The 26,661-nt window shown below is 45.4% G+C and overlaps 1 protein-coding gene across 4 annotated transcripts in view; it reads right to left on the reverse strand.

The window, feature by feature from the left end:
• ITGA11 (integrin subunit alpha 11) overlaps positions 1–26,661 on the reverse strand; it is a 171,952-nt gene that overhangs the window by 97,011 nt on the left and 48,280 nt on the right. For all 4 annotated transcript variants that reach the window (XM_032764367.2, XM_032764362.2, XM_032764364.2 and 1 more), the window contains exons 3-8: positions 11,482–11,591; positions 8,565–8,656; positions 7,035–7,149; positions 5,003–5,130; positions 2,035–2,183; positions 625–769 (exon numbers count right to left, since the gene is read on the reverse strand). In XM_032764367.2, coding sequence (XP_032620258.1) covers positions 625–769; positions 2,035–2,183; positions 5,003–5,130; positions 7,035–7,149; positions 8,565–8,656; positions 11,482–11,591 — 739 coding nt within the window. The remainder of the gene's footprint in view (positions 1–624; positions 770–2,034; positions 2,184–5,002; positions 5,131–7,034; positions 7,150–8,564; positions 8,657–11,481; positions 11,592–26,661) is intronic.

The raw sequence follows: 26,661 nt of genomic DNA on the forward strand, positions 1-26,661 counted from the left end.
CTAGCTTGAGATACAAGAATGATACATACATACAAATAGGATGAGCACACTCAGTAGATTGTAAGCTTTGTAATGATACCTTACAAGAGACCTTTAGCATGAAACATATTCAGTTACATTATATTCACACTCATTAGCATGTTTCCATAAAACATATGGCGTGCAACGTCACAGTGAGAAGCGCACTGGGATAGGGGGGCTGGAGGGCTGTGCGGCCTAACTGTTAGTGCACCTGACCTTTGGAACCTTGCTTCTCTGTCAGGGCAGTAGAGGTCCTGGTTCCTGACCCTAAGTGGGGATCTTCTGGCCTCCACCCTCATCTTATAGGTTAGAGGTTTGTTACAGGAGTGGATGGGTAGGATTCTGTGGCCTGCTTTGTGCAAGAGGTCAGACTAGATGATCATAGTGGTCCCTTCTGACCTTAAAGTCTATGAGTCTCTAAATCTGGGATGAAGAAGAGGAGCAGCCAACCTGGACTGATGGGACAAGACAAAGAAGAAGAATGCCCCTGTATTGTTACCTATCTGTACCCATTTCACAGATGGGGAAGCTCCGGCAGATGCCAAGCTTAGTGGGTCGCTATGGAGAAGCAACAATGTATTGTTAAATAGGAGAGTGACTTACTGCCACAGCATATCTGGTGACATTGTCCTTCTCACTGTTTTCAATCACCTTCTCCAGGTCCGGGCTGTCATGGGATTCCCCATCGGTTATTACAATCATCACTTTCTTTGCTCCCTTTCGCCCACCTTTCTGAAAGGCTTCTGAGCTGAAACGAAAAGGAAATATTGGGCTGTGCAAAGCAGCAGGCTGGCTGCAAGAAGTTTCTTCTGATCAGAACATACCTTGATATACATTGCCATGCTGGGTGTGTTTCACATGCATCACATTGTCCTGTGCCACTTACATGAAAAACCCCTTTTCTTGGCTGAACTCCGGTTTAACCTGAACAAATTGTAAGATTCTCATTCCATTCGATCAACAGGAATCTACGCTGGGGTCGACTCATAAACCACAAAATGTTATTTTAATGGGCTGCGAGTTCTTAAATTAAAAAGGAAATCCAACAAAATATGGGATTCTCGGAAAAGCTTTTTGGTGGTAATAAGCAATATTTCCTCATAGTGGACCCACTTGTAATCTCCCTGTGGAACAACTCCATTAAATCAGAGGACTTGCTCCTGGTTTACATCATATAACAGATCAGAATCTGGCTCAGTCTTTGTATTAAAAAGTGCCCACAAATTTGGTTATAAATTAAGGGCGATAGTGCTGTGGTTTAGTGGTCAATATTCCTACTAATCTCGCACCACTTGCAATTCTGCAACAAAAGAGGGAGAGACAGGGTGAAGAAAACACAAGATCTGAACCGTAGGCTGGTTCTGGTCTTTATAGAGCTCTGCTGTGGTGCGTTCGGGTGGCACTCTCAGATCAGAACTCCTTCAGCCACTGGACTAGTTCATATTTCTGGTCTGACTCTGGATCTGAACAGTGCAGCCCCAGGTTAGCTTCAGAAAGACGTATCCCTGAAGTAAATGGGTCCGGGTCCTTTCCTCCTGCTCAGCACAAAGCATGCAGAAAACCAGCTTAATCAACAGGTTGGGGATTTCCCTGCTCCAGTGTAGCGTCATCACAGTAGCCAGGTCTATGCCCCCTTATCCCAGTCCCAGGATAGAGGTATATTGGGGGTGGTAATGCTTGGCTGGAGGAAAACGTCCCTGGGGACCACTGGGCAGGGGCTGAAATGATCCCACCCAGTTTCAGGAGCTGGGGGATGTCACACTACCATACAGCAACTCTTGATTCCCTCCTCCTGGGTTCAGCTCCAGTGGTGGATTGAATTGGATATATTCTGTTACAAAATATCATTATGGCTTTGTCTGGAAATATCCCCTAGTTCAGAGACTATTATTTAACTTTTCAAAACACCTGGAAAGAAAGAAAGAAAGAAAGAAAGAAAGAAAGAAAGAAAGAAAGAAAGAAAGAAAGAAAACTTGTAATTAGAATAAATGTGAGTCCCTATTTGTGATTTACCGAGCAAATTCTATCCCGTATGCTGTCCTGGTTTCTGTACCTCCTCTCTGCTCTATGTGACTAGCAGCTTCCACCACATCTTTTACAGACCTGTAGTCATTTAAATGAAATTCATGCACGACATCTTCTCCATACTGAACAACTCCAACCTAGGAATTAAAGGAGCATTACAAAGGATGCAATACCACACATCATAGCAGTCACTCGAGAAACAAAGAACCTGTTTTAGTGATCAAGTATAATTTCAGTTAATATACAGTATATAGTTATATATAACTGACTGTTGTATGATTTACTAGAAATGTGGGGATCAGGAGTTGGGGTGTGTAGTAATGGGGCCATCTGCAACGAAACCAGGTTTTTCCATACTTACATTGCTTCTGTGCTACAAGTAATTGGACTAACAGGTATGTCTACTGCTGTGATAATAATATAGGTTTATTTAGTGACCTGCACAGAAAAAAGTGCACCAGGGAACCTTACAATTCAAAGACACTGAAAAGGAGCAAGGTCACATAGCTGTTCGTGTGCGAGTCTACGCACAAGCACAGAAGCTTTTTTGCAGGTACACCTGCTGCATAGCCCCAAAACTAGCTGCAAAGGTCTCCTAATTCTGTGTAGGGAAAAGCAAGAGCCCAGCCGTTTCTGAGCCTAGGGAACAATGAAGCACAGAAGGGAAAAGGAAGGCAGGAAGCTGTTGGTCTTTTAATAGTGCTAGAGGTTTGGCACTGACAATGTAAATAAGCGAATCCAAAAAGAGTTTGCAGTAGCATCTCTGCCAATATTAGTGTGGAAATTAACTATAGTCCATTAAAAGTGCATGAAGATAGATCAGCCACTAAACAAGTTCTGCTCCAAACAAGAAGATCTGGCAAACAAACTGTTCTAATCCATATTTCTGTTGGGACTTAGATACTAGAATCCGTCCGTTTGCAAGGGGAACTTTTGGATGTCTTTTTACGCATAACTGGCAGAGAAGACTCTATTTCAGCGTGTTTTCACCACAGTCATCTCTGCCCACAGTTAAAGTTAAACTCAGTCAAATTCTGCTCCATATTTCCCACCAAATGACAGTTGACAATACAAAGCCAGCATTAATGGTGGGTCCATATTCTGGCCAGCTGTCACCCATGCTCAAACTGCCAAGGGAAGAGGGGTGGTGTTGTGGTTGGGAACCTAGGTGTTCAATTGTGCAGACCAGGTCCTCTGGCCCCATAATCCTGACCTGTGTTTTCTCCTGTTGAGGACGTACAGGGGGGCTCTTTGTGCAGTTTTTTGGGGACTCAGAATTGGCTGAAATCTTTATGTCGTATCCCCCCTGCTCTTACTGGCTTCTCAGTCACAAACCTAGGTACCAACATCAGCCATAATGGGTATGTCTACAAAGCAACTAGACACCTGCAGCTGGCCCATGCCAGCCATCTCAGGTTTGCCGGGCTCTGGCCGCGGGGCTGTTTCATTGCTGTGTAGACGCTCAGGCTTGAACTGGGGCCTGGGCTGCGAGGTGGGTGGGTCCCAGATCTGTGGCTCTGGACTGAGTCCAGAAGTCTATTCAGCAATGAAACTGCCCTGTAAGGCTACGGCCTTCGTCTGCAGCCAGATTAAAAGAGCAGCTGAGCAGGAGCCATTAGCAGAGAAGCAGGAAGTCACATCCTCACATTCCATCACAATTACATTAAAACAATGTCATATCAGGCTGTTAAAAAGGAGACCCCATCCGAATGGCACCCGCTATCACTAGATAAAGAAACAGATCTTAACATGGTTAAAGAAAAGGTAGTTTGATGGCAGCCTGTCTGTCGAGAAATCACTCATCAATAGTTGTGGCTGTGAAATCCTCATTTCTTTATTGCTTTGTCATTATGGTCCCCACTTCCCTATTGTTTATCTGTATGGTCTCTGTCTGATTCTTTAATTGTTTCTGTCTGTTACATAATTAATTTTGCTGGGTGTAAATCAATTAAGGTGGTGGGATCGGATTGGTTAGAGAACTTTGTTACACTGTGTTAGGATTGGTTAGTAAAATGTTAGTATAATGATTGGTTAAGGTACAGCTAAAAAGGAATCAAATATCACTATATAAACTGGGGTGCAAAAGGCAGTTCTTTGGGAACCAACTCCAGGACACAGCCCCAAAGATCAGAGCTGTCAGACCTCAACACTCTGCCACTGACACAGGGCAGAAACTGGAGTCCTCAAGATGGACCTGATCCTGCCTGGCCATCAAGAAAAGTTCATCTCTCTTATTGGGAGTGGTGAGTACTGTCTGTGTAGTGTCTGCATTCTGTTTTTGGTGACTGTTAATAACTAGAGGTTATGTAGGATATTACTGTATAAGGATCTTTCACTGCTAAAAGACCCCGTAAAAGCACAAAAGATTAAGCCCTGAGTCCAGTGGGAAAGGGTGTTTGCCTGGAGCCCATGGAGGAATAGAGCCTGGAGCCCACGGAGGGGTAAAGTTATGTGCTTTTTACCTGGAGCACTAGGAACTGGGTAAAGGTGAGTGCCCTTGAATGTGTGAGTAACAGAGACTTTTGTGCGGGTAACAGCCCTGCAAGCCGGAGTTGGCTGGCATGGGCCAGCCATGGGTTTTTCTTTGCTGTGTAGAGATAGCCACTAAGGCCCAGCAAGAAAATGATGGAGTACTCTCCAGAGCTGCTACAAACTGCATAAACACAGAGTGATGCTGATTTAGTTTCACATAACTTAACCATCCTCCTTCCTTCCCATTTCATTGCGTGGGTTGTTCCTTACTCAATATTTCAGTTAAGAACATTAACATGAGCAGTATTTCCATTGGCTCAGCTTTCAAATACATACTCTGCAGGTTTATTCTGGGCAAACGCCTTGCCAAGCTGCAGTATATTGGCATCAAAGGGACATTTCTCACAGGAAATAGGCCAGGAAAATCTGTATTGCAAGGATGAACAGTGGTGTAAATCCACAGAATGACCAGGGACATGCTTACCTGTATCTGACCAGGCCCAATGTAAAACTTTTTCAAGATGTTTATCAGGAAATGTTGCACTTCAACCCAGGGATATATGCTGTTTGATCCATCCAGAACGATGATTATGTCCATGTACGTTTGGCATCCTGTGGAAAATACACAGCATATTATTGAAAGACTTTGGCAACAACTGCAAAGTGGAAATTTATGGCTTTATTCCCTGCAACCAGGTACTCACTCTTGTGATTTGTGAGAAAAGTCTGATTTCAATCATATGTAAAGATCTTCAGGTCACACACGCTTAAATGAGATCAAGAGAGCCCACACCCCTGGTTAGCTCTGGCAGGAGAGAGCTGGAGAACTTTCTAAGAATAATATTGTACATAAGCAACCTCAGATTGCCGGCTCCGATTCAGATTTGGACCTCCATCCAGTGTATTAGATTACTTCAAATGTTTAGGGCCCAATTCTACCACCATTACTCATGTTGAGTAGCACTTTACTCTGTGAGTCATCCCTTTGATTTCAAGGGGGCAACTCAAAGAGGTCCTTAAGTGCTTAAGCATATGCTTAACTTCAGTGTGAGATAAGCACATGCCTACGCACCACGCAGAATCAGGGTCAGCAGGTGGTGATGCACGCAGGGGAAGTGTGGAAGAATCTGATCCTGGCATTGTAACTTCCTGGGGCAGGGACCGTGCCTTCTTCTATGGTTGCATAGCATTCAGCACATGGATAGTGCTCAGTAAATAGTACAGATAAGTATTTGCTCTAACTAAAGAAAAGGGGAGCTTTTGCCACAGTAAAGATGAAAAAAAAATAATCAAGTGAGGACTTCAGGATTTTGTCTAATAGCAACACATTCGGAAGGACTGATCAAATGAGCTGATTAAAAGGAGGCAGTGGGTTGATCAGTTCCCTTTCTGAAGCCTGCCATTGTACAGTGTTATCCTTATGGCTTTCTTTTATGCCCTCGTATTTTATAAGAATTAATGACTTGTTTCAGAAAACTGTTGGGGGAGCAAAGGATGGACTTGTGCTACCACCGAGCAGGCCATGACTCAGTGGGCACATGATTCTATCAGAAGGGTCTAGTGAACTCATAAGCCACAGGGAAGGGAGCTATGGGTGCTCTCATATCAACTGCTCCAAATGGAAGGAGGACTTTCTATTTCATGCTTGTTCAATTGTTATTTTAAGATAAAGTTAGGCTCAGTAATCTAGTTTCTTCCAAGGTATCAGTTACACTTCTCAATGTGATCATAGCAGCATATCTGATTGATAAGAATGTCTGAAATAACATCCTCAACTTGCACAAATGGGGCACCAATGGGAGAAATTCATCCTGCAACATTACATTATAAGAGGAAATTTAAAGAAAAATACTGTTAAAATGTTAGTAGGCTCTGAATTCACTCCCCTCCATCACCCAAAGAAACCTCAGCTCATCAGCGGCCTGTTCAACAGGATAGAAGCCAAAATTTCCCCAAAAGAGGATGTCAGTGTTGGCAGCTAAGTAAGTGGCTTGATTCATCAGAGGGGCTGAGAACCCAGAACCTCCACTGAACCCAACAGTAGCTGTAGACGCTGAGTGGCCATAAAATCAGGACACTTATTTAGTGCCTAAATATGGAGCCAGGTGGCTAGCTTTATGCACCAAGGTTTGAAAATACTGGACAACAGTTTTAGCTGTTCAGCAAATCAGCTTTGTTTTCTGCAGCCAATGCCTGAATTCTTTCCCTCTTTCCCCTTCCCAATACACTGCAGGGTGCTGATCAAATATGCTGGACACTTATTTCTGGTTTTCAAAGCATAAGGTGCTTGTTTTCCTCAAGTGTCACTCAAAAGGAAAATGTTGGCCAGATATCTGTGCATGTGATCCCCTTTGGGTCGCCTTTCTCGAATCATTTCCTTTGCTATCTTGCCTCCTTTTAAATCCTGACTTCACTTTGTTTTCTCAATGGCACGAAGCGATTAAAGAACAAAAATTCTATTTAACTTCAAAAGCAGGGTTTGAGTTAGAGTCTACATAACAGATTGCGTCTCATACTCTGGAGAGCAGGAGCTATGGTCTTTGAGAATCTGAAGTTGGAGTTCACCCGGGAGCACATTCCTGTGGTATAGTAAGAGCTTCCGCACTCATGGGACCAGAGAGGGCTGCAAGCCTGTAAAGAAAATTGAGAAAAATAAAACATCAGTGAGAGGTTGAAAAACTGCCACTTACTCAGCCTCTGTTTTACAGGCTATAAAGATCAACAGCGAAGAATCAGAGATCTGCACCTATGTACGACTCAGGGACTATTCTGGCGAAACCCCTCCAGTGCCAGCTCAGCCTGCATGAAGCAGCACGCTATGTGGGGTTTCTCCAGAGCAAATTACAATGAGACTTTAGCCATTAAGAACATTGTGCGCATGTGGAGAAGATTGCCAGGGGTGGCACAGATCCTGAAGGGGGTGCAGAAAGTAGAAACAGAGGGAGAAAATGGCTTAAGTAGGGAAGTGACAAGTATTTTCCTTTCTAAAATATGTGAACTCTTGGGATGATTGGGTGTTTGTGGGTTATGCTAAGGCAGATTTAACTTGCAGGACGTTGGCTCATGGCAAAGGTGTACTAGCATTTTATCCTGTACCAATATCTTCTGTTTAGGAGGAGTTCCCTTCCAGGTTTTGGGCTGATTTAGAAAAATTCTCACCTTGTCATATAAGGATCTAGATCTGTATGCATTGGCAGTGGCAGCAGACAGTGTGGAGACGGCAGCTTGCCAGAAGTCAGAAATGGCAGTATCAGAACAGCAAGAATGTGTGGAGGCAATTTGCCTTATCCATTTCTCAGGAACCTAAAGGGATGTCTACGGTGCATTGTAAAGCCGGCTCTTTGGGACTCGGGCTTGGGGACTTGATGTTTCCAAGCCTGTGTTTGAGCTTTGCAAATCTGGGCTTACAGTTGCTGGACTTGGGTTGCACAGCCGTGCTAACACGTCCATACTGCACTATATAAACCTTCTGACTCAGGTCTGCAGTTTGGGCTATGTCCACACTGCAAAATGACAGGGCTGGACCCAAGTCACAGCAGGACTCAGGATCTCCGCTAGCAGCATCTTCGGACATGGGTCCTGAGTGCTCACTGTCCCGAGTCAAACTGATTTGTGTGTGGATGGAAGGGGAGTTTGAGCGCAAACTTGATTAAAAGCCTGTGCTTTGTGAGTAGTGTAGACATTGTGACCCTATGAATGCCAACTAGCAAAGGAGGCATGCTGCAATAGAAGCCAAGACTGAAAGCTTAATCCTCGAGGTCAACAGAACATTGACGTGAAATGTTAACTATAGGTGTTTGGAAATGCATTTTCCTTTGGCAGTCTGGAGAAGCTGCTGCCATCTTGGAAAGTGGAGGTCTCACATTTATATTCATAACGGGATAAAACAATCCTGTTAGGGTTAAGTTAATAAACAAACAACAGACAAATAGCAAGAGAAATGTTGCTGCAGAGGTCCGGGAGAGAGACTCAATAAACCAAAAAAAAGTACCAGGCAGTTTGCATATTAAGAGCTGATTATTTATAGACAGTATCTTATTTCTTACCAGAAAGCTCTTGTCCTTGGGGTTTGTGGTCAGACTCAGGCCAAGACGCATGTTATCTTTGCGCTCTGACACATTGGAGAGTGTTACTCTTCCTTGAGAAAGAATACCAAGGTTAGATGCACTGTATCATCCAGGAGGGAGCGGCTAGTACACAGGCTTCTGAAATGTTTTTTTACATCATGGCTGGACAGCTGGCCGAAGCTTTACCATTGTGAAGGAAGCACCTCGGCAAACCATAAGTGGTCAGAAGAATTGTAACACAAACCAGAAAATCCCACATTTTTATTGTGCCACCGTGAGTTTCTTAGTAGTAAGTGTAAGAACAGATCCAGTTGAAGGACTGCAAGACATCTTGACACCCAAAGTTTCCAGTGCAGCTTTGATCTTTAGTTAAAGACCCACTCTGAGGGCTGAAAGTAACTTAAAGGACTTACGGGCACTCTGGAGTCCTTACGAGGGGATGGGGCCTCTACCAGAAGAGGCGGGGCCTTTAAATCCCCAGGCACTTTAAATCAGGATTTAAAGGGCCTGGGGCTGGGGCTGTAGTAGCAGCAGCTGGGAGCCCCGGGCACTTTAAATCACCATTGGAGGGGGCCCTGGCCTCTGGCGGAGCTTTAAAGGGCCAGAGCTCCATTGCAGTAGTGACAGCTGGGAGCCCCGGGCCCTTTAAATCACAGTCAGAGCCCCGCTGCCGCTACCCCAGGGCTCCAGCAGCGGGGCTCAGGTGATGATTTAAAGGGTGCTGGAGGTTAGCAACAGTAGGAGCCCTGAGCCCTTTAAATCACCACCAAAGCTGCACTGCCAGAGCCCCAGGGTAGCAGTGGCAGCCGGGGGCTCAGTGGTTATTTAAAGGACCCAGGGATCCACCTGCCGCTACCACCCCGGGCCCTTTAAATCACTGCCTGAGCCCCACTGCCGCTACTCCAGGGCTCCAGCAGGCTCCGGGGATGATTTAATGGGCCCGCAGCGGTAGTGGCTACTGGAGCCCCAGATCCTTTAAATAGCCACTGGAGCCCTTCCCCAGGGTTCCGGCAGCAGGGCTCTGGCGGCAATTTAAAGGGCCTGGGGCTCCAGCCACTGCTGGGAGCCCCAGGCCCTTTAAATTTCCACCGGAGAAGCTGATCCACCCTGGTACGACACACCGGCTCTTGCAGGTATGTGGTACCAGGGCATACTGGCTTACTTTCACCTCTGATGCTAGGAGCCAGAGTTTGATTCCAGCTCTCATAGATGTACTTGTTCTAGCTCATCGCACTAATGTGCTAAAAATAGCTTATCTGGGGTAGTGCAGATATCCGCACATGGTGAAACCAGCTCTCCAGGCTGAGTGCACACCCGTCTGACCCCTATGGGTACAGACTTGGTGTGGCTTCTCCATGCTGCTGCTTGCTGCTACCAGGCTACCCCAAGCTACACTAACACTTCTATTTTTAGTCCATGAGCATGATGAGAGCTACAGCAAGTGAGACTACCCGAGCCTGGAGTCACGCCCAGCTCACAGTGTAGACATAACCTGCGAGGCACAGGACTTTCTCGACAAGTTTTTTATTTTGGTCAGAAAACCTCAGACTTGAAAACTCAATATTTTCAGCTGAAAACCAAAATTGTTTCAGTTTTTGTCATTTTTCAGCTCAAAATATTTTGGTTTGAGAAAAGAAGAAAAAAAATGGTTTGGATTATTTTTTTGACAAAAACTTGGAATTTTCTGTAGACTGCCCCCCCTCCCATATGCCAACCAGCTCTAGACAGAAGTTCAGGTTGGGGCACTAGCCACTTGGGAGACCCAGGTTCAATTCCATGCTCTGCCACAGGTTTTCAGTGGGATCTTGGCCAAGTCACTTAGTCTCTCTATGCTTCCGTCCCCCTCTGCTCAGTGGGGATAACAGCTCTGCCCTGCCTTACTGGGGGGTTTTGAGGATAAATACAGTAAAGACTGAGGTGCTCAGACACTATGTTGATGGGGCCATATAAGTATCTAAGACAGATAGGATGGGGGTGACTTCCCCTGAGATGTGGGGGGTCTCTCTGAATATGGAGGGTCCCCTTGCGTGTGTAATCTTAAGGGTATGACCAGGCGCCATATGCTTTATAAACAAATGCCCCTGCCTGTGTTATAGGTAACACTTCTGATCACTGACTCTCTAGGGATTGTTTTTTTTCTTTCTGACATTAATACTGTGTGTTCACACTCGGCCAGAACAATGAAAACAGAGCAGTCAGTCAGTTTCACTTTCTGTCCCAGGGACATAGCATTTAGGCTGCACACAGGGCAGAGGAGGTTTTAAATCCTGCCCAACCAAAATCTCTGGGGCAGAATCACAGCTGGTGTAAATTGAAAGAGTTTCATCTGGGCCCAGAACAATTCACACCCGCTGGGGGGCCCCCCTGATACTTTTTATAAAGATGGAAACTTTTCCTTTCATTTTAGGTTATATGAAACAATGGGGTTGGTGCTTCAGCTGGCATAAATCATGAAGTCAGGGAGCGACACGCCAGGTGAGGATCTTTGTTTTTTTTTAAAAAGCAAAACTTGAGAGCAACAATGAACAGGCACCACCTCTGGAACCAGTTTGGCTCTTTGATTCTGCTCCCTCTGGAGACTGCACAAGTATTGTAGTCTCATGAGTTAGTGTTTCTTAAAGCCCCAGCTCCAGCCGTCACGTGACTATATGATTATCTCAGCTGCCATTTAAAAAAAAAGCTTGAAAACATGACTGGAGGGCACCTTTAAAGGCTCAAAAGACAGAAGATAAATAAAAAGAAACACACACACACGCACACACACACACAGTATTTGATATATGGCTTTAAAATCACAAGATTTTGTATATATTATCTCATGATCTGCGTGCGCCTAATTTATAATTTTCTAGCATGCAGGCTAGCTGTGCTGTGTAAGTGGCAGGGCATGTGGTACCTAGGTTGAGTTTGGTGCAGTTTCCATTAGTCTCGCCATTCACCGGACACTTGTAGACATCTCCAGTCTTCAGCTGTCCATTGGTTTCATAAGGGGCTCCCACCACCAGCCTGGACAAAAGAATGTTCCGTCAGGACATGAGTGGGCACTTGCAAATAACACACATTTCAGCACCAAATCCAGAGCCACCACATCAGAGAGACACCCAGGAATGGTTCAAATTATCATTTCTTGAGAGTCCCAAAGAAACAATATACAGAACTGGCAAATTAACGCAGACAGAAAAGAAACATGCATGGTATTTGTTTGAAGGAAACATCCCTAAGATTTACATGATTAAAGTTGGACTTAAATGAAATACTTTTTGTTATGTGAAGAAAAATGTGCTTCAATGGACACAAATTCCCTTGAAGTCCTCAGGAATCCATTTTTCTCCTCTGTGAACTGAAACTGATGGATATAAATGAATGTAGAATTTGACCCTGTGTTGTATACACATTGAGGCTGCCATTTTCAAAGATACCTAAAAGATATGGATTCCCATCACTTGTAATGAGAATTAGATCCCTAATCCCTTGGGTGGCTTTTATAGACAGGCTGAGATTTCCAGAGAGAGCAAGCTCAGAAGCTGGCAAATATTGACATTTTAATGGCTCCTTCCTACCATGTTTGTATTATTGTCATAATAAATGACTTCATAACTCTCCATTCTTCACTACCATCTGTGCATTCATCCACAGTCCATGGGACTCCAGGCTAAAGTTTGTTGTTCAAACATCCAGACAACCTGGTAGGCTAATAACCTTGGGTGGGAAAAAAACCCAACAACTCATGCCCCTTAAATATTCCCTGCCTTGTCATGACATGTCAGGGGAAGCTTTCTCCACCTCTGAATAGCCAGAGGGGAGATGTGGTCATTCTCTGCATCCAACCAAGTAGCAAAACAAGTCATTTGATCTAACTGCTCTACAACAGCAGGGAACATTTAAGTATTATAAACATGAATAATTTCTGTTTGAAAATAAGATCTAAGAGAGGTGGAAGTGAGTATTTAAAAGAAATGGCATGAAAATCAGAAGAAATCAAATGGAGGCCATGGTCTGTAGACTCAATGATACTTTGCAGGAAGACAACAGGACTGTAAGTCTGGTGGGCCAGCCGTACCAAAGGCACAGAAGTTCAGGTACCTAGATAATATAGTACCGGATAATGGTGAACTCAATGACAAACTTACAAGCAGAACAGGAAAGGCATGGGTGAAATGGAGAGATGTGTGTGGAATGATCTGCAATAGGAGAATGCCTTTCAAAATGCTGAGATGGACACTTGGAGTGACAAGGATGGACCATAGAATCATAGAATATCAGGGTTGGAAGGGACCTCAGGAGATCATCTAGTCCAACCCCCTGCTCAAATCAGGACAAATTCCTGGACAGTTTTTTTTCTTTTTAACCCCAGTTCCCTAAATAGCCCCCTCAAGGATTGAATGCTCAACCCTGGGTTTAGCAGGCCAATGCTCAAACCACTGAGTTATTCCTCCCCCAACTGTATAGCCCCAGAGGGAATGAACAGAACAGATAATCATCAATTGACTCATTCCCAGCTTCTGGCAAACAGAGGTTAGGCCACCATCCCTGCCCATCCTGGCTAATAGCCATTGATGGACCTATCCTCCATGCATTTATCATCTACTTTTTTGAACCCTGTTATAGTCTTGGCCTTTATAACATCCTCTGGCAAGGAGCCCCACAGGTTGATTGTGTGTTGTGTGAAGAAATACTTCCTTTTGTTTGTTTTAAACCTGCTGCCTATTAATTTCATTTGGGTGACCCCTAGTTCCTAGTTCTTGTGTTATAAGAAAGAAGTAAATAGCACTTCCTTATTTACTTTCTCTACACCAGTCATGATTTTATAGCCCTCAATCATATTCCCCCTTAGTCATCTCCTTTTCAGATTGCACCAGTGCAAGGCAGCAGCAATACAGGGAAGCATCTGGCCTCGTGTGTCTATGATCCTGGTTACTCTCCTTCACAGAGCTGTGCAATACAAGGACCGCACATTTTTTATGATTTACGAACTATTATGCAGCGCCCTCGGGCTTCTCAGTTAAACCAGGGGTCAGCTCACATTTATTATTCCTCCCTGGGTCTTTAATTGTATAAAATACAGTAATCACAGCTAGTAAAGGACAGTAATAGGGAGCTTTCAACTGCACCTGTGTCCATTTGTGGGATAGGCTCTGGGTTTGGTGATGCCTTCAAGGTCCAGCCCTGTGTTGGGATAATGGAGGTGGAGGAATTGGCAGGCACCACCTTGGCACACACTGCAGCCATAGCAACTCTGTCACTCTTTTCCATGGTGAAGTGTATCCTTCCCCTGTTCCTGGCCATTTTTGTTGGCCAACACAGAGTGGTGAGATGGGGTCACAGCTGAGCTGCCCTCACCAATGCCCTTCTCCCCTGCTTTGAATAGTGCTAGCATAAAGTGGTAGCTCCATTCTCCAGTCACACTGTCACTGGATCCCCAGAAACAGGAGATGGGTAAGGCTAAGATTCTCCCTTTCACAGTTCCATGGGACTGACGCAGCCAGTCCTGCCAGATGATGTCTGCTGAGATAGCAGGAAATCCTCTGCATCCTCTCAGCTAGTGGCCTGACCCGAATGTCCACAGCCTAGTAGACAGCAGTGCAAGCTGCAGCCTTAATGCCAGAGGTGGTTGAAACTCCATTGTGCAGGAAATTCCGACGTTTCGGCATTTGGAGCAAAACCAAAACATTTCAACAATTTCCCATGAAATGAAATTAAAAAATTTTTTTGGGTCCACTGAAATGTTTAGTTTCAGTGTTGATATTTTTCATTGTCACTTTTAAAATATATTATAAAATACATTTTAAAAAATTAAAGATACAAGGTGGGTGAGGTGATATCTTTTATTGGACCCACTTCTATTGGTGAGAGAGACGAGCTTTCTAGCTGCACAGAGCTTGTCCTCAAAGTGAAGAGGCCAGTCCACCTTGAATTGTCCCTCAGAGTATGTGCTAACTACTTATGCTAAACTAGCTGTTTGATCTTGTATTCAGCTGTCCCCCATGGACTGAAGAGCTCTCTGTAGCTCAGAAGTGTCTCTCTCTCACCAATGGAAGTGGGTCCAAATAAAAGATATTCCTGGGATGGCTTTTCCTTTTTTTTAAATTAGTTGCTGTTTTGTATTTGTATTTTGTATTTGTATTTTCTTTTAACTCTATGTGATGATCAGTGGGTCAGGGAAGCATCCAGAGGAGAGCGAGCACCCTGGAGTGGGGACACCCCAGCCCCTGTCCTAAGTGACGATGACAAGGTTGGGGGTCAAGCCCCCAGGAATCCTGGGCCCAGCCTTGTTGGGGTTACAAGGTCTCTGCCACCCAGGAGAGTGGAAGGGGAGCCCTTGAGGTCAGGCAGGTCTCTGGGTAAAGGGAGTGGGAGCGAGGACTCAGAACCTTTGGCTAGCCCACTTCCCCGGGGTCGTGTATAAGCCAGGCATGTTCCCAGGGGACCATTCCCCTGCTTACACTTGGAAAAGTGACACCTTTCAATCCCAACCTGTAAACCCTGGATAAATATTCAGCACTGAGTATCGGCTATGGAAACATGGAGAGCTTTGGGTTAGGAACCCTATAGGTGGTTTCAGCTGGCAACAGTAACATGCTTAAATATGCACATGCTTGTCTCCACCTCCAGATCCGTAAATGAACAGAAACCCTTTTGTTCTGTGTGGTGCTATACAACAGCTGGAAAAACAACTAGCCCAGCACAGCTGTATTGTGTTATAGTAGGAATGATTATCTTTTTTTAACAACATTGTTTCCAAAATGGCATTAAGAACTAATTCTTTAATTCCCTTGTAGTAAAACAGGGTTGCTCAACAAATCGGACACTCCAAAAGTCCAATGAGCATTTTGGGTTTTTAAATGAAACATTCCTTGTTATGCCACTTCTCTATTAAGGAGACTAATTAGGAGAAATTAATAACCATCTAGACCCACCATCAATAACTCAGGCATCGTCTATACTACAACTGCTCTGCCAGTATAGCTGAACCAGCAGACCCCCCTAGTGTAGACACAGCTTTTGCCAACTGAAGGAGTTTTCTCAGCAGAGTAGCACCACCTCCCTGAACAACATTAGCTGCCTCTATTCTGGGTTTTTGCCGGTGTACCTACATCAGCTAGTGGGTGGTTTTTTTCACACCTCTGACCAACACAACTATGCTGACAAAATTTTGTAGTGTAGACCAGGCCTCCGACTCAACCCAAACCACACTTTTCAGAAGTTGAATGAAATCTGGATAACTCTCCATACACTGCCAGAACTGGAAATTTCCAGATACTGTTGAACTTCTAGCTAGCTAGGGAGGGAGCCTGTGCAGAGAGACCATGACTTTGGGGGTGAAAGAACAGGGATCTTGGTAGCAAAGAGAAGAAACCTCAAAAGATGGTTAGAGTCTTGCCTGCAAAAAGAAAGAGGTTCAAAAACTGTGTTCGGTCCATATTTCTAATTTTTAATCACACTCCAACCAACTCCCCACGAACAAGGGCAGATATTTTCATTTTAGATCTTTTTGCTTCCCAAGAAGAAGCAGAACTTTATGAAAAAAGTTCTCTGGAGTGCTTCAGAGCTTGGAGACTTCAAAAAGATTCTTCCACTTCCACATATAAAGCTAAGGCACTCTTCTGTTAGTAGTTACAGAGTTCAGTAACAAGCCGTAATAGCATCTCCCAGAGTTCATCATTTACACAAATCCATTCTCCTAAAGCAGTACTTTGGACTCCATGTCTATCATGGAGGTCATGGAAGTCACACATTCCGTGACTTTCCCTGACCTCCGTGACTTCTGCCGGGGCCAATGTGGCTGATTCCAGCACCGTCCAAGCAGTTGGCTCCAGGGCCAGCTGCTCAGGTAGCCCTCAGAACAGCCACACCAGCCACTGCTGGAGCGGCCCTGGGGAAAACCACACCGATCGCTGCTTCGGCGGCCTCCAGCCATGGTCCCAGGGCAGCCGGAGCAGCCGCGGTCTGTGGACCCCAGCAGCTGGAGCCACTGACCCTGGGCACCCCCTCAACAGCAGCTTCTGCCATCCCCCCGGTGCTGTGCCAAGGTTTAATCACAGGTATTTTTAGTATAAGTCATGGACAGGTCACGAGTCCTGACTTTTGTTTATTGCTCGTGACTGTCCATGACTTTTACTAAAAATACCCATGATTAAATCATAGCCTTAGCAGTAGTCGCACCAAAGAAAGCCAGCTCCAGAATCAGACCACTCCTCACGTCCTCAAACACTTTCCTACTGAGGGGATCTTTCCCTTCAAGGCTCAGCTAAACTAATACCTATCAACAGCTCATAGTCCAGTGCTTTAACATTGCCATCTATCAGGCCTAAATGTCTCTCATACAAACAGAAAAATGTCATGGCTCTAAAGCAACACATTCCACGTACCTCCCAATCAATTTCACAGCTTGAAGCTACAGGGAAACCAAAAATATGTACAGACACAACAATAAAGGTAATGAAAATCAGAAGCTAATGAAAATAGCATTTTGTTTCTGAAATACAACGGCATTGTTTTTAACTTTAAATTGTCACTGAGCTGTGGTCATCAGCTGTACATGGAAACTTGGCAGCTAAAGAAATGCTTTCCCGGCTATTTAAAAGGTGGACAGAGTTTTAGTTACAGGAGACATATGAATGTAGAATAATGTTCACAGAGCAGTCATTAGAATGTGACAATCATGCAATTCTTCATTCTCAAGTCGGTTAGAAGCCTGCTTGTATTATTGTGGTTTATGAAGTCATGCGCTAGATGCTTGTCTAAAAATAAGATCCTGTCCCACATCAGCATGAAAACACATCTGGGAAAGGAAACCAATAAATAACAGTAAAAGAAGCTAATAAGAGGGTACCATCCTCAGCACAAGTCAGCAACGGTATTTGCCATCTCCGTAAATTGTTCCATGGTAGCAAAACTCAGCGCATGACATTATGTTTTGTTTGTTTCCCGTTAAAGCTGTTAGACTCAGATGGTATTTCGTGTTTCCAGAGAACCACTCCAGCACACAAAGCGATGCCACATATCAGCTATTGTCCGAGTCCAGACTCCAAGGGGCCTTCAGATCACGTTTTAATGACTTGAGGGAACCTGGGAACGAGAAGTAACCAGCACTTGTGTGATGGCCACTCAGTTCAATGCACAGCCTGGGGCTGCAGGTACATGGCACAAGCCCTGAAAGAGGACACCTGCCCCCGTTGGGCCGATCGCAGCATTCTGAACTGTCGACTGGCATAAGGCACTTTGCGCCAGCTGCAAACGGTGCATTGGAGAGATTAGAGCAGTGATCAAAACGGGCCTTTCTGAGTCTCCAGCTGGCAAGATGGGTCCCAAAGAACAACCTGTTACTGTCATGTGACTGGACACGGGCAGTCATGCTTAGTGGTCAGAGCAGGAGCTTAGTGGTTAGAACAGGGGTTAGTAGCCAGGAATGGAGTCAGAGTCCAGGTGTCAGACTCAAGTGTCAGAGCCAAAGTCTGAGGTCCGGAATGGGAACTGAGGATCAGAACCAGGTTAACTGGAGTAAGGAAAAGCAGAGGGCAAGGCTGGGGCCGAGACAGGATCTGGGCTGGAACAAGGTAAAAGCAGGGCTGGGAACAAGCAGCTATCACAGCCGAGGGTGAATTCTTTGAGCAGTCACTGATCTACAGCTGGGCTTAGGAGCTGGTCTGCTGATTCTTATAACCAATCAGGCAGCCTAGCCACAGGCCAGCTGAGCTTGCTAGGTTGCCCAGAGACAGACTCTGCTGCAGGTCCCTCTTCCAGGCTAGCTCTACTGCAAGCCCTGATTCCCAGCAGATACACAGAGTGGGGCCAGATGGAACATTGACATGTATGCAAAAATATGAGCTTGGTGGAAGGAAGAGGAGGACAATCAAAGGGGCAGAAAGAGACACAAATGGGTTTGGATGGGAGGGTAGGAGGGAGCTCTGGAGGGGATGAAGCTCCAGGAAACTAAGCAAATAACTGTCAGAGCTGACACAACAGACCTGAATGGTTTTATTGGTTGCGATTTTTAAAAGCCCCTAAGTCATTTAGCAGCAGAAAATCCATTGGTGTTCAGTAGGATTTGGGCTTCTAATTGAAAAATCTCACCCATGTGATATGGATTGGGGGAAGGAGGGTCCTTTGCTTATCCACGGGGGGATCCATGCATGTGCAGTGGTAGTCAAAAAAGCTAAGAGAATTTAGGAGGCATTAGGAAAGGGACAGAGACTAAGACCAAAAATATCATAATGCCACTGTATAAATCTGTGGTACACCCACACCTTGAATACCGCTTGCAGATCTGCTCGCTTCATCTCAAAAAAGATATATTGGATTTGGAAAAGGTACAGAGAAGGGCCATAAAAATGACTAGGGGTATGGAACAGCTTCTGTGTGAGGGGAGATTAAAAAGACTGGAAAAGAGATGAATGAGGGAGGGCTGATAATAGAGGTCTATAAAATCTTGATTGGTGTGGAGAAAGTGAATAAGGGAGTGTAATTTACTCCTCCATATAACGCAAGAACTAGGAGTCACCCAATGAAATTAATAGGCAGCAGATTTAAAACAAACAAAAGGTAGTACTTCTTCACACACTGCACAGTCAACCTGTGGAACTCCTTGCCAGGGGATATTGTGAAGGCCAAAACTAGAACAGGGTTAAAAAAAAAGAGAGATAAGTTCCTATTAGCCAGGATGGGCAAGGATGCAACCCCATGCTCTGAGTGTCCCTACTCTCTGTTCGCCAGAAGCTGGGAATGAACGATGGGGGATGGATCGCTTGATGATTACCTGTTCTGTTCATTCCTTCTGAAGCACCAGGCACTGGCCACTGTCGGAAGACAGGACACTGGGCTAGACGGACCATTGGTCTGACCCAATATGGCCGTTCTCATGAGCTAGTAGCCCATGTGGCCCATACCCACTTCCTGGTGGCCTGGCTCTGGTGGCGGTGGCCCTCAGCCACATGTTTTCAGTAGTACTCAATACCACAGGACACTCTCCTGCTTCCAGAATCTGAGTCTGAAACTCAGGGGAGGTTTGTGAAGCTGGGCTGAGTTACAGGTTTGCCAGTTTTGTCTCAGAACCCCCAGGAAATGTAAATGGTGGATGATTTCAGTGGGAAACCAGCCCAAATGGCCAGGTTTCACCTCAGTTTTGTTTTGAGATTTGGGATGTGTTCAAACCTAGTTTAACTAGGCTATCCTCTGTCAATGCAGAACAGGTCCCTGCAGTCCATTCATCAACATTTTCTCAGCAGACGTCCCCCAGAGCATTCCGCAGCCAGTTCCTGCTGTTCCACCTCCGTTCCCCCTGGCTTCTCCTTTAATCCTAGCTATGCACCCTTGGATCACCCTCAATAATTCCTCTCGCTCCTTGTATATATTTATAATACCCTGACTCAGGGACTGATCCTAGACAGGCAAGGCTGCCAGCAAAGGCAGCAGGATGGGGCCTGGGTCATTGTTTGGCCAATAAAGGTGGCTTCAGAAGATAAACTCTTTTGAAATGCTCATTCATGGGTTTGTTTTTCAATTGTGGAAAGAAAAAAAGTCCCTCTCGTGGCTGAGCATGCTGCTGGCAACTTTCAGCCTGAGCCTATGTCTTTATCCATAACCCCGAAACCTCGAGGAACACAAGGGTTTTGGTAGAAATGAATTATACATATGTTGCATGTACAGATCAAATTTTGAAATGCTGCTCTCCGGTTTTGCTTCTGCAAATTGTGAGTACAAATTGTTATGGGGAGAAAGTGACATCGACAATTTAATGGACTAAGGGTTCGAACCAACTGCTGTTGAAGTCAGAAAGAGTTTTTCTATTCACTTCAACAGTATGGGACTGGTCCATCAGATTTCTAAAGATCTGAGGGCAACTGCCAGACAGCTACACGTCTTAGCTGTCTACGTGACCTGAACTGCAGATGCAAAAATGATTATACATGACAATGTTGTGATCTACAGGTTTTATTGACTTGAGCTTCAGATGGCCACAGTGGTTATGCTGGTCACCTGAAATGAGTGCTATCAAGTCTGAAGCCACACCGCCTTGTTGTGTATTCTGTATGTGCCTCATATATTGCAGAAAATCTCTTTGAGAAAATGTATGAGAGAGTTTGACAGTATTTACCGGTACAATTTTTATATCCCTCCATCTGTACAGTCAGGCTGCTTTAGTACCAGAAATCCAACACTAAAACTAATAAAGTTTTAGAAACCTCTAAAAGCCACCTACGCATTGCTGGCTAACCAAATATATTGTTTTTGAATTCTGCGTCCAATCAGCTGCCCATCTATAGAAACAATCCACTGGAATAACAAAGCCCTTTGGGAAAGTAGCGATAAAGTTACCACACTCAATATTTTTTGATTTTCCAAAAATGTTTTGATTAAACTGAAAAAAACCAGGAACAGAAGGTACGTCTAACTGGTGATTTTGGAAGGAAAGAATTAAGAAGGAACAAAGAAGCAACTATTCCTTTCACCAGGGGTTTCAATCTCCTGCAGTACAAATTCAGTTGCAGCTAATATTCAAGATGGAACTGGAGAAATTACTTACTATGGAGAGTCAGGAGAGGGAGAGGGTAGTGATGGAAAACTTTAAATTGACTTGGGGAACTTTGTTAGAAAGTGGGGAAGGAATGGACTTGAAATGCCTGCTGTACACTAGCAATGGTCAAAAAAACTGTCTAGAAGCGACAGGGAATTCAACTGGAGAGAAACAATTCAGAACTTTAACAAAGGTGTCCATCACTTTATATGAGAATGAGGGCAGAGCACAGCACTGGGGGAGCAGAAAATCTGAACTTAGATATGACAACAGGTCTTTGTGTGGTCCTGGGAATGTCATGGAATCCATTGGCCTTACCCTGTAGTAGTCAGTTATGGGATAACCTACCCACAGGGAAAGAATCTTCCTCATCCCCATAGCAAGAGATCAGCTGAAGCTCCAAAACCGGGAACATTTCAGTCCCTTAAATGCTTATATTTTTAATTCCTTACTACTGTAACTCTGGCTGTACTTGTCCATATAAATGTACAATCCATCTAAGGACTGCTAAGCTGTGGGCTTCACTACATCCTGGCTAACCGCAGCGTGAGGATTAATTCTGGTGCTACAGTTAACTATGATAAGGTACCACACATACACAATTTTGCCACTAGAAGAAAGGGGTGTATGCGGCAGATAGCAAAAGGGCTTGCCCAAAACCATGTCCAGGTAAAGCAGTACTGGTAATGGGCAGTTTGAGCTCCTCCCCCCAAAGTCACAGTAAGTTCAGTTAATATTGTCTATTTCTTCTAAAACACACACACTGGGATTGATTTGTTAGAGACAAGTGGCTGCCATTAAAACCCAATGTCCCCCTCACTGCTTTCCCACTGTGAGCGTGCCGTTGTGTAGTGACTACCAGCAAAGGCTAACTTTTTAATAGCAATTTGACTGCTGTCCCTGCTTAGCAAAGTTATTGTAGAAAATTTTACATTAAAAACACCTCACTCTTATCAGATGTAGCTCCCAAAGAGCTTTACAAAGGAGACTAGTATCATTATCCCTATTTTAGATGGGTAAACTGAGGCACAGCCAGTGACATGACTTGCTGAAGGTCACCCAGTAATCCAGGTGCAGAGCTGGGGACAGAATTCAGGTCTCCTGAGTCCCAGTCCAGTGCTCCATCCACTAATCCACACTGCATTAACAAGTAGTCATTCGGCTGTTTTGTTTTTTATTTTAAATCAAGGGTTCTCAAACTAGGGGTCGGGAGCCCTCAGGGGGTCATGAGGTTATTACATTGGGGGTCACGAGCTGTCAGCCTCCGGCCCAAATCTTGCTTTTCCTCCAGCATTTATAATGGTGTTAAACATATAAAAATGTGTTTTTAATTTATAAGGGAGGTTGCACTCAGAGGTTTGCTATATGAAATGGGTCACCAGTACAAAAGTTTGAAAATGACTGTTTTAAATGGCAATCAGATCAGTACATAAGAGACAGAGAGATGATCACTCTCTGGCATCCATGGTAATAAATAAGTCTATTCATGACAGTGCAGCAGAGTCTTCACAGTCATCTTCATTAACTAACGACAGTCACCATTGCAAATCTCCCCAGCCCACCCTTGCTTTGCTTGGATGACAGAGCTGCAAAGTGGCCCCATTTCAACGGGGTGTGTCCATGTGTGTGGGAGGAGAAGAGGTGGCTCCCCCCCTTGCACAGCATGGAGCTGTCTCCATTCTCAGCAGCAGGGAAGGGGCATGAGGTTACTAACCAGGTCCCCTACACACAATCCTCATTTCCAATGTGCACAAGAGGAGGGAATAGGTGACATGGAAGGGACTGGCCCATAGGCTCAGCGTGAGATCAGATCCAGCCATATGATTAGGATCCACACGCTCCCAAAGTTTGGGGGTGTTCGGATCTAGGATTCTGGTTCAGGCCCATCTCTAATTTGACCTCTGCCACTGTAGGTTCGGGGTCAGATCCTGAGCTGGGGTAACTCAGCATAGCTTCATTGACTCTGCATTCACACTGAAATGTAGCAGGCTTCCTTAGACATTCCTCTCAGAACCTATAGGATTCAATACAGAATGAAATCCTTCCTGGAGATGTTTTGTACAGAGTTGCACAGCAGGGATACAATCTTCTATTACATTTGCAATGTAGTTTAAAGAAACATGGAAAAGCTGTCATTTCCCATTACGTTCTATAGGGCTGTCCCATAAGGACATGCACACCACGGACTATAAAACGAGGGCTGAGATTTAAGGTTACACAGTGGGATCTCTGTACTATCTACACAATTCCCACCAATGTGACTCGAGTGCCGTTACAGTAGTTCCAAATCACAGTATTACTTTTAGATAATATACCTGAAACATCTTAGCAGATGGTTGATTTTAAAATATAGCCTACATCTTCCTCTTTGGTAACTGCACGAAGATTAGAGATTCTTCTTGGTGGCATAGGCTGCCTCAAGGGGAATAGTCTTTCATATACAGAACTGTATGTTCTTTGAGAAACTCATCATCAATGGTGCTTTTCTTTCAGAATAGCTTCTAGTGCATTTCACCTTTAAGACTCCTTTAATCAGGGATGGGAAGAGACTTACGAGCAGGAGATGTTTGCATTCATATTTGAAAGGCTGCTGTGGATGTACAAATCTATACATGCAGTTCCCGAAGTTCAGCATGCTACAGCCAAGCAGTGGGGCACAGAAACACAAGTCTGGTACGCCACACAGGCATTTCAGGAACAACTCCATCAAACTAGCAACGTATCTCCAGCCTGTGACATCATGGAGAACTGCTCTTCATGGCAGCTACACCTGGGAAAGAGGGCAGACCAGACTCAAACAATTAGGCTCTCCTCATTCAAGCACTGGTACGGATAGGCTGAAAGTGAGTCAGAGGAGGCCACGACGCTGGGATTATTTTCACGGGAGGGTGGGGGAGCTACATTAGGACATTTTAAAGTGAATTTAGGATTCAGGAAGGTGCCGGATGGACACCCCTGGAAGCTGCAGCCGTCTATGCAGAGAAGGGACAGCATGCAGGCAGTGGCAGCAGAAGCAGCTCTTTATTGCCTGGCGCCTGTGTTCTGGTCCATTTGGTTCTTGGCATCTTTTCAGAGTCTGTCCTCAGGGTACCAAAATGATGCAGATGTTCCAATGATAAACTGGCCTGAGACCATCCCATTGTTGCAAACAGGTCAACAAACGCCCCTCAGATGGCGAAGCTCTTTGGTCTCACTTGGCTTAGGCCAGATTCGAACCACTAACCTAGAGCTGACACGCCTCTGTCTCCAGCTCAGGGGCCTCAAAGGCAGTTTAAAACCCTCCCTCCTGAATTAACTATGTCTCAGCTGCAGCTTAGGATCTGGCCCCCTGTGACGAAGTGGGGTTTTTTTCTTGGGGTTTTCTGTCTTTTCCAGGGTTTGCATGCACAGGGGGTGGGACTCAATGTCCCTGGGTGTTACTGGTTTAACGAGGTGAGGGGAGAGGGAGTTTGTTGTTACAGAGGACCGGAGAGGGACTCGGGACCCCAGCCCAGGAGACACAACCGGTTCTGGCTGGTGGGAGGACAATGGGCTGCAGAGAGAGGACCCCGGTGACCTGACCAGCCGGTTCCAGCCAGAGGAGAGCTGCAGAGGAGAGGGGACTCAGACCTTCCTGTTTACGACCCTGTTTACCTGGAAAGAAGACAATGGACAGAGGCGGGGCTTGAGGCCGGGGATATCAGAGACCCAGCTGGGAAGCAGGGGGGCTCAGGCTGGCGAGGGGAAGCAGGCAAAGCCCACCTGGATGCAGGGAGACTGGGATGTGCTGTTATTGTGAGAGGCCAGGCCTGAGAGTTTCCTGTGCTGTGTTCAACTCTCAATAAACCCTCCTGTTTTATGCTGGCTGAGAGTCACTCTGGTCTAGAGAACAGGGTTGCATCAGCCCCTTTGGGGGTGAAGAGGCCCAGGGAGTCCAGAGTGCGTGGACTCCTGGAGGGGGCCCACGGCACAGACAGACGTGCTAAGGCTCAGAGAGGTGCGGCTCCAGGAGGTGGAGGGGCCTGACCCCGAGAGAGAGTGGACCCCAAGAAGGGCTGTCTCACTAAAAGGGGCACCCCCCACGGACCGCACAGGGCCAAGAGTGGGCATGATCTGTGAGTCCGTGACACCCCCCGAGATCCAACGTGACCAATCTCTGACATTTACAGGTCACGGCATACCACCTTCTTCTCTGGGCATGGCTAGGACTTTACCCAAACTGGTACCGTCTAGCAGCTCAGAGAGACCTGGGACCCTACAGCGACCATGCTGTGGAGTGAGGTTCTGCCCAGTGTGTGCCTGTTGCTGGTACTTGAGGTGGGGACCACAGGGTTCTCCTTTGCTGCCCTGCACAAGGAGAAAGGACCTAAAGCATTAGCTTAGCTGATAAAGTTCTGAAATGCCCTTTGCTGCAAGTGCTGAATTTCACACTAGACGCCCTATATTCAGGCACTCAAGGGGTTACTTCTTCCATATGGGATGTGCTTAGCCCTGAAAAAGTGACATCATCGAGCACTTGGGATGGCAGAAGTATTGCAGAAAAGCCTTTGCTAAATAATCCCAGTTAAATACTTTTCCAGGAAGTCTAGCAGGGACAATCCAAAAAACCAAATGTCCAAGGGAGTGTGTCCATCTGAAACCTAAACACAGACAGTGTGTCAGAGACACGGAACAACAGGGAAACCCTTTGGCATTGAATGATCTGTTGGGAGAGGGACTAGATGGTTAGAAAGCAGCAATCCAGCTTGTGCTGAGCTGAAGATCACAGTTTAGAGTGTCTTGGCATCTCTACCATCACTAGTTGTGGCTGACCCATAATTTAGGTCTGGCAAACGCATAGGACTATACTGAACACTCCTGGCTGCATTACCCGTATCTTCAATCATGTTAATTGGCTATACTTAGGTAACAGTTTTAGCAAAGCATAGCACAGCACAGCAAAAAGCATAGCATAGCAAACCTTGGTTCCCCTATATTAGTGGGGCTGGAGGATTAATCCAGCCCAAAATATCAAAACCTGGGTCCACAGATTCCCCTTAATGCTCACATATCACTCCCAGTGAAGCCAGTGGTAGTTACAAGTGGAGAGAAAAAAGCCATCTACGTTTCTTTAAAAATATCACCCACGTATCCTTCTGTACCTCTACCTTTCGCTGTGCAGCATTCCCATTGACCTCTGCATGTAGCAGGACAGAGGGGCAGTATGCAGGCAGGAGTAACAAGGGACTGTACTGCCCACCCCTCCAATTCAGCAGGCATGCACCTGATTGTGCCCACAAAGATGGATACATGTGGGTGGATTTGGCAACTGGGCACCTAACAGTCTGATGGATTCATGCCTACTTATGTTAATGATGCAGAAGCTGCATGTGGAAAAGTGGCTGCATGAAACTGGAAGTTGGTTTGAGGGCAGCTGAAAGTGGGGTCACCGGTACTGAACTCTTCTGTCCTGAAAATGACAGAATGAAGTACAGCCTTTGATGGGTTGATCTTAGTTCTCCTCCAGCGGATCCTACACAACATACACACTGTAACAATTAGAGATCAGTATTGAACTCCGTGGGTCAGCCTGTCTGAACATGA

The sequence above is a fragment of the Chelonoidis abingdonii genome, chromosome 9, assembly GCF_003597395.2.
Source record: "Chelonoidis abingdonii isolate Lonesome George chromosome 9, CheloAbing_2.0, whole genome shotgun sequence".
Taxonomy (NCBI): Eukaryota; Metazoa; Chordata; order Testudines; family Testudinidae; genus Chelonoidis; species Chelonoidis abingdonii.